Genomic DNA, 7,655 nt, shown 5'->3' on the forward strand with positions numbered 1-7,655 from the left:
CCAGAGACTGTCCTCTCAACTGCTACCCCACACCACCCTTTCCACTGACACTTGTAAGAAAATCCACATTATTCCCAGTTGTATTTTCGCTGAGCCCTTCCAAGGAGTCTGAAAGGAAAAGAGGACCACGTGACTGCATCAAACACACAGGAAATATTTTATTAGCTTTCAGATGGAAAAAAGGATGGAGTAAAATTACGTCAGTAGAAATCCACGGCCCTCCTCAGGGAGCCCACTCTGGCATCCAGGGCCCCCCAGTCGTGGTAGTGCCTGTAGTCCCCCGGCCTCAGGAGGTACTGCCGCCCCCGGTAGTTGGGCATCTCATAGAGGACCCACCAGCCCTCCAGCACGTGGAGGGAGCGGATCTCATTGAAGTGGAAGCGGTCGCGGAGCGAGGAGCAGTCTTCCGTGAGCTCCAGCATCTGGCCTCGGTAGTCCTCTCGCTCATAGATCCTCAGCCGGTGGGAGCTGGTCTGGGTTCAGCAATCAGCAGATGGGAAGAGTCAGAAAACCTAGCCTTTAGCAACCAATCACTCACACCGCTGGGGGAATGGGCATTTTAAAAAATCTTTTCTATATCAAAGATGACAAATTAAAAAGACAACCAACACCAGGGCCACTGGGTATAGTTGGGTAGGTTGCACACTGCAAAACTGAAGAGGGGGCCATTCACATAGATCAAGATATGCATATGGTGCTCCATAGTTTTCTAGGGCCACAACCTCCATGAATCATATTTAGTACTTAATACCATTCTTAAGTAACAATTTATATATATAATTTGTGCTCTCTCCTTTATAGACTTACAGTGGAACTCCCCTTGGCAGATATAAAAATAATTAGATATTAAAATAAAAAGGCAAATCTATCCCTGGCAAAAGGCATTATTTTGGAACTCCATAGCATTAGAAGAGGCTGGGGAGAGAGGAAGTCGAACTGCTTTCCCCAAAGTGAAGCACAGATTGGTGGCAGTCCAGCCCAGGCAACTCCTTAATCCCTTCCTTTCTGCTTTGAATCCTGCTATTCTAAAATCCTGAAAAGCAAGAGCCATCATTAATGATTAGGTCTCAGTTCTCACATCTAATATATGGTCCAGCAAAACACTTTTAGGTAATTAATAAAAATAGAAGCTCAAGATCATGAAGGAGGCTTGTCTAGATCAATAGATTATAAAACCTTTAGAAAAATGTAAGGGCAGGCTGTCAGTCCTGGGCAAATCCTGTCTGTCTCTTCCTGAGCACTTGTTCTTTTATCTGCTTGTTCCTTCCCAGCAGGCACCCACTCAATTCCTTCTTCCTTCTTCCACCATTAAATCCTCCTTAGGAAAGGTTCTCATAAGCAATTCGTTCTGACGTATAAAAAACTGCTAATCAGGTATCTTCCATGGTTTGCAAAAGACTCACAGGTGCGTTATCTAATTTGATCTTCACAACAGCCTGACACATGTGGAGCAACCATTCTAAGCCTTCTCTCTCTTTTTTTTTTTTGCGGTGTGCGGGCCTCTCACTGTTGTGGCCTCTTCCGTTGCGGAGCACAGGCTCCGGACACGCAGGCTCAGCGGCCATGGCTCACGGGCCCAGCCGCTCCGCCGCATGTGGGATCTTCCCGGACCGGGGCACGAACCCGTGTCCCCTGCATCGGCAGGAAGACTCTCAACCACTGCGCCACCAGGGAAGCCCTTTTCTTCTTTTAAGAGAAACTAATGACTAGAGCTTTCAGACTGTAATCAGAAGAGTCAGGGCTGGAAAGTGAAAGCCCAGATTTCCAGGCTCCTAATGCCAGTTTGGGTCCTATCAAGGCTTTCAACCCTCTGAGGGGGTTTCAAACTTCCCCAGAGTGGTACATTTTCCACTGGACTCTGTCATAGGCAAATTAAAGCCTCCCTAACTGTGGAATTCCAGGCTGCTCGGGCTTTACTTGGGCAGCAGTGGGCTTTGCAGGTGCTACTGGAATCACATTCTGGGTTATTTGTTTTGCCTAATCAAAAGGTAGAACTTGAGGGAGCCTTGATATTCATAATGGTTAATATTTGGAGGAGGGGGTAGTTTGCCAGGTGCTGGGCAATCTCCTTCTGACCTCACCGCAGCTCGATGAACCAAGCGCCCTTATTAACCCCGCTTTACAGACGAGGAGGGAGAGAGGTAGCCCAGTGACTCGCCTGAGGGCACCTGGGTGTGAGGAGCTCACCTGTTGCTTATCCCTCAGCGGCGGCACAGACGCTCTAAACTAATACCGTGCACCACTTTTGCCCAGTAGAGGTGCGTTTAATTTTAGCAAAGGAGAATACAATTTCGATTAAGAGCATTGCATCACTCAATTTTTCGGTGGAAAGAAACCTTAAAGATATTAATTAATAAAGGGAAAGAGAAGCCGGTTAGAGCCAGCAAGAGAAGGCCACCGTCCTGCAGCCTGACCACTGCTGGAGCACTGGTGTGACCCGAGGGCCCGGCAGGCCCAGGGGAACGGGACTCACGTGGGGGATGAGGCGGCAGGAGCGGACGGAGTCGTTGAGGCCCATCCACTGCTGGTAGTCGGGGTAGTCGCCGCGCCGCAGGAAGTACTGGCAGCCCGAGTAGTTGGGCTGCTCGTAGAGCATCCAGCAGCCGCTGTCCACCCGGATGGAGTTGCAGCGGCTGAAGCAGGGCTGCAGGTTGGAGTGGTCGCTGCTGCACTCGTAGTGGCGGCCCTGGAAGCCCCGGTCCTCGTAGAAGGTGATCTGCAGGGAAGGGAAGGACAGGGCTCAGAGGCCTGGCCTCCAGCCCGGCTGCGGGCCCCTCCCGCCGGCGCGGGGCTCACCTTCCCCATGGCTGCTGGATGCGGGGATGCGAGTTCAGTGCGGTGGGGCGGGCGCGCGGGTCTATATAGCAGGAGGGCTGCTGCGTTGGCAGGAACGACACAAAAGGGGCCCCCGGGTGAGGAGGATTTCCTCTCTCTCTTCTATATAATGACGGCGGGGGTGGGCGGGGGACTTATTGTGTGTTTTCTCTTAGACTCTCCAGAGCTTTCCAACTGATGACCCGCGTAAAACTGTCACTTGGGGCCTCTGGGGCCTTTAAATGAAGCCTATTCAGGAGATTGGAAGCGAGCAAAAGCGCCTAACCGCATTAATGCTTGTAATGAAATATTTTTTAACCTTTTTGAATTTCGAAATGATCTCTTTGTGAGGAAGAACACCGGGTAGTGAGCGGGTCAGAGGTCAGGATGGGCTCCAGCGGGAGGCGTTTAGATGGGAGAGTGTTTCCTTGGTGTGAGGCTGTGGCACGTGGGATGCACCTGCCTTCTCCGCAGGACGTCTGAAGGAGGATGGGACTCTCCCCTAAGACAACCTCCTCCCAGCCTCCCCGCTGATGAGCGGGTGCAGCAGACAACACACCGGAGGACAGGTGATGGGGGTTGGATCCCGAGGCAGCCCTGTTTAAGCACCTGGCTCCGCTCTGCTCCCTGGAGACTGGACCAGGGCCGCCTCCAGACTCAGCTACTGCCTCCGGCCCACCGGCAGGAAGCCCGCAACTTTGGGGTTCACGAGGGGACTAACGGGTGGTTATTACTCACACTGTAACTTTTTATTTAACCAATAATTTTGCACACCAGGTGCTAAGGTTAATTAATTAATTAGTTCTAGCTGCTGGCAAATTCAAGTTAACATGCAAGTGTAACATATTTAAAATCCTACAATCTTGGGAAGATTCTGCCTTCTCTACCTTCCCCAGCCCTGAGCAAGCCTGGTTGCTCCCTAGTTAATGCTCTGGTTCCAGGGGCTAGAGTCTTCTTTTCTTCCCCTCACCATCCCCCCAGCAGCTTCCGGTGCTCCACTCTTTAGAGCAGGATTTCACAACCTCATACTATTTTGACATCTTGGGTCAAAAAATTCTCAGTTGTGAGGGTCTGTCCTGTGTATTTAAGGATGTTGAGCAGCATCTCTGGTCTCAACCCTCTACATACTATTTGCATTACTCTCAAGGTTGTGACAACCAAAAAATATTTCCAGACATTGCCGAATGTCCCCTGGGGGAGTGAAATCAACCCTGGTTGCAAACCACTGCTTTAGAAGGAGCTAGTCCTCAAACAGATATAACCGTGATACACCTGTCTCATTCCTTAGTTTGGATTCTTGCTACTTAAGTCGAATGCTAATAAATTGTTTGCCCTGAACAATTTTATTTGAAACACATAAATTTAATAAGCCTTATTCACATTCTTTCTTTTAAGAATTCTAATTTTATAGAAAATTGGAAACTATAGAGAAGTAGAAAGGAGGAAAAAATTAAAACCATAGTACCGTATTTTGAAGATCACTGTGGATGAATATTTTAAAACCTCCTTTCAGTTCTGCAAGATGAAAAAGTTCTAGAGATCTTTGCACTAAAACATCCGTATAGTTAACACTACTGTACTATGTGGTTAAAAAATGGTTAAGATGAAAAAAAAATGGTTAAGATGGTAAATTTAACGTTATGTGTTTTTTTATCACAATAAAAAAGACACCTCATTTCTCCCCTGCAAAAAAACCCTCTTAATTTTCACTTCTTTGATCTAATACTTTCATTTCTAAGAATTTGTCCAAAGGAAATACCTAAAGGTACATGAAAATATTATGCCAGTGACATTTTATCAGGCCACTGTTTATAATTTAAAAAATTAGATACAAATAAAATGTCCAAAATAGGGCATTAATTAGGTAACTTATAGAACATCTCTTTGATGAGATGCTACACAGCTACCAAAAATCATGTTCTCAAAGAATTTATTTAAGGATATGGAAAATGCTCACCATATGTTAAAATTTTAACATGAGTATATTATACACTGAAAACTACAAAACATTGCTGAAGAAAAGAAGATATAAATAAATGGAAAAACATCTTGTGTTCATGGATTGGAAGATTTTATATTGTTCAGATATGAATACTTCCCAAAGTGGGCTACAGATATAATGCAATCCCTATAAAATTCTAATGATATTTTCTGTGGCAGTAGAAAAACCCATTCTAAAATTTATATAGAATCTCAAAGGATCCCAAATACCTCAAACAATGTTTTTGTGTGTGTGTGAAGCCATTTTTAATTTTTATTTATTTATTTAATTCTGGCCTCACCGAGAGGTTTGCAGGATCTCAATTTCCTGGTCCAGGGATTGAACATGGACCACCACAGTGAAAGTGCTGAATCCTAACCACTAGACCACCAGTGGACTCCCCCAAAACAATCTTGAAAAAGAAGAACAAAGCTGGAGAACTCACACTTACTGATTTCAAAACTTACTACAAAATTTACAGTAATCAAAACAGTGTCGTACTGGCATAAAAATAGACATACAGACAAATGGAATAGAATAGAGAACACAGACACAAACCCTTACACATATGATCAAATGATTTTTGAGAAGGTTGTCAAGACCATTCAATGGAGAAAAGACAGTCTTTTCAACAATGGTACTGGGAAAACTGGATATCCACATGCAAAAGAATGATGTTGGACCCTTACATTACACCACATACAAAAACTAACTCAAAATGGGTTAAAGACCTAAATATAAGAACTAAAACTATAAAACTCTTAGAAGAAAACATAGAGGAAAATCTTCATGAGATTTGAATTGGCAATGATTTCTTGGATATAACACCAAAGCATAGGCAATGGATAAATTGGAGTTCATCAAAATAAAAACTTTTGTGCATCAAAGGAGACTATCAACAGAGTGAAGAGGACACCAATGGGATGTGAGAAAGTATTTGCAAATCATATATGATAAGGGATTGATATTCAAAATGTATAAAGAACTGCTATAACTCAGCAGCAACAATAAAACACCCACCCCCCCAAAAAAACCCAATTGAAAAACAAGGCTTGAATAGACACCTCTCCAAAGAAAATAATACAATGACCAATAAGCACATGGAAAGATGCTCAACATCACTAATCATTAGGGATATGCAATCAAAACTACAATGAGATACTACTCCACACCCATTAGGATGGCTAGTATATAAAGCAAAATCAAAACAGAAAACAGCAAGTCTTAGAGAGGATGTGGAGAAATTGGAAAGCTTGTGCATTGCTGGTGGGCATTGTAAAATGGTACAGCCACTGTGGAACACTGTATGGTAGTTCCTTAAAAATTAAACATCAAATTACTATATGACTTAGCAACTCCAGTTCTAGGCATACACCCGAAAGAATTGGAAGCAGGGACTTGAACAGCTCTTTGTACCCCAATGATCATAGCAGCGTTCTTTATTATAGCCAAAAGGAAGAAACAATTCAAATGCCCATTTAGGAATGGATGGGTACACAAAATGTGGTATATGCATAGAATGGAATATTAATCAGCATTAAAAAGGAATGAAATTTTGATAAATGCCACAACGTGAACAAACCTTGAAAACAAGGTGAAATGAGCTAGACACAGGACAAATATTATATGATTCAATGCATTTGAGATACCTGGAATAGTCAGATTTATAAAGAAAGAAAGTAGAAGGGTGGTTACCAGAGGTTGGGGGAAGGTGGGAATATGGGGAGTTATTGTTTAATGAGTAGAGTTTCAGTTTGGGATGATGAAAAATTTCTGAAGATGAATAGTGCTGGTGGTTGCACAATGATGTGAACGTGCTTTATGCCACTGAATTGTACACTTAAAATGGTTATAATGGTAAATTTTATGTTATGTATATTTTACTACAATTTAAAGCATTTTCCATGAGCAACAAGAAAAAAAGGGAATCAATATGAATTTTTTCAATATTAATTTCTTGAGTTCAATAATGCTACTGTGGGTTAGGACTCCACGCTCTCACTGCCAAGAGCCCAGGTTCAATCCCTGGTTGGGGAACTAAGATCTCACAAGCCACACAGTGCAGCGCACACACACACACACACACACACACACACACACACACACACACACAATCTACTGTGGTTGTAAGAAAACATTAAAATCGGATAACTCCTAGTGGTTGAAAGGGAATTAAAAAGCATTTAAAACAGAGTTTATTTTTTATTTTTTTTGTTTGTTTGTGGTATGCGGGCCTCTCACTGTTGTGGCCTCTCCCGTTGCGGAGCACAGGCGGATTCTCAATCACTGTGCCACCAGGGAAGCCCCACAGAGTTTATTTTAACTTACTTATAGTCCTCTTACTTTATAAGAAGGGAATAATTAATATAAATAATGTCTTAAAATTTTTTTTACATTTCCCTTCTTGGGCTTTCTTCCTCTTTCTCCCTTTATTCATTCCATTCTGACTGTCTTACACCACCAAAGCTTACATTCAAGGACTGATAATATTTCCAGGTCCTCTTTAATCCTGGGAATTAGCACTCTGGGCACAGTTGTGCTGTAGGCAAAGATGGTTGGTTGATTTCCTTCACCCAACCTTCCCTGTGTATTGCCCTGCTTGCAGCTAGCAGCTATGGTTTCCAGGGACACCAGCTTCAGGTTGATGATATGGTGGGAGATGGACAAAACTTGGGACCCTGACGATAATGTTGAGCTGCTGAACTAACCATTCCTAAATTCCATGCTACCCTAGGACTTCCTATCATGTGAGCTAATAGATTTCCACATTGTTTGTTTATCCATTGCTATGATGTTTTGGCTACTTTCAGTCTAATGTATGCTAACTCATTCAGATCCATGTTTGGCCAAGGGATTGGGG

General features: G+C 43.5%; 1 protein-coding gene across 1 annotated transcript; it reads right to left on the minus strand.

Moving 5' to 3' along the window:
* Window positions 1-200: 200 nt before the first annotated feature.
* Window positions 201-2,805, minus strand: LOC131748996 (gamma-crystallin F). Its single transcript, XM_059051453.2, has 3 exons — window positions 2,797-2,805; window positions 2,474-2,716; window positions 201-473 (listed from the first exon to the last, which is right to left on the minus strand). Exons 1-3 carry the CDS (start codon window positions 2,803-2,805, stop codon window positions 201-203), a joined length of 525 nt encoding a protein of 174 aa, XP_058907436.1.
* Between the last annotated feature and the right edge of the window lie 4,850 nt (window positions 2,806-7,655).

Source organism: Kogia breviceps, chromosome 2 (genome assembly GCF_026419965.1).
Source record: "Kogia breviceps isolate mKogBre1 chromosome 2, mKogBre1 haplotype 1, whole genome shotgun sequence".
Lineage (NCBI taxonomy): Eukaryota > Metazoa > Chordata > Mammalia > Artiodactyla > Physeteridae > Kogia > Kogia breviceps.

Coding starts and splice junctions, on each gene's coding strand:
- LOC131748996 (XM_059051453.2), bottom strand. Junction 474..2,473: donor CCTGCCGCCTCATCCCCCAC/GTGAGTCCCGTT, acceptor TGCTGAACCCAG/ACCAGCTCCCACCGGCTGAG.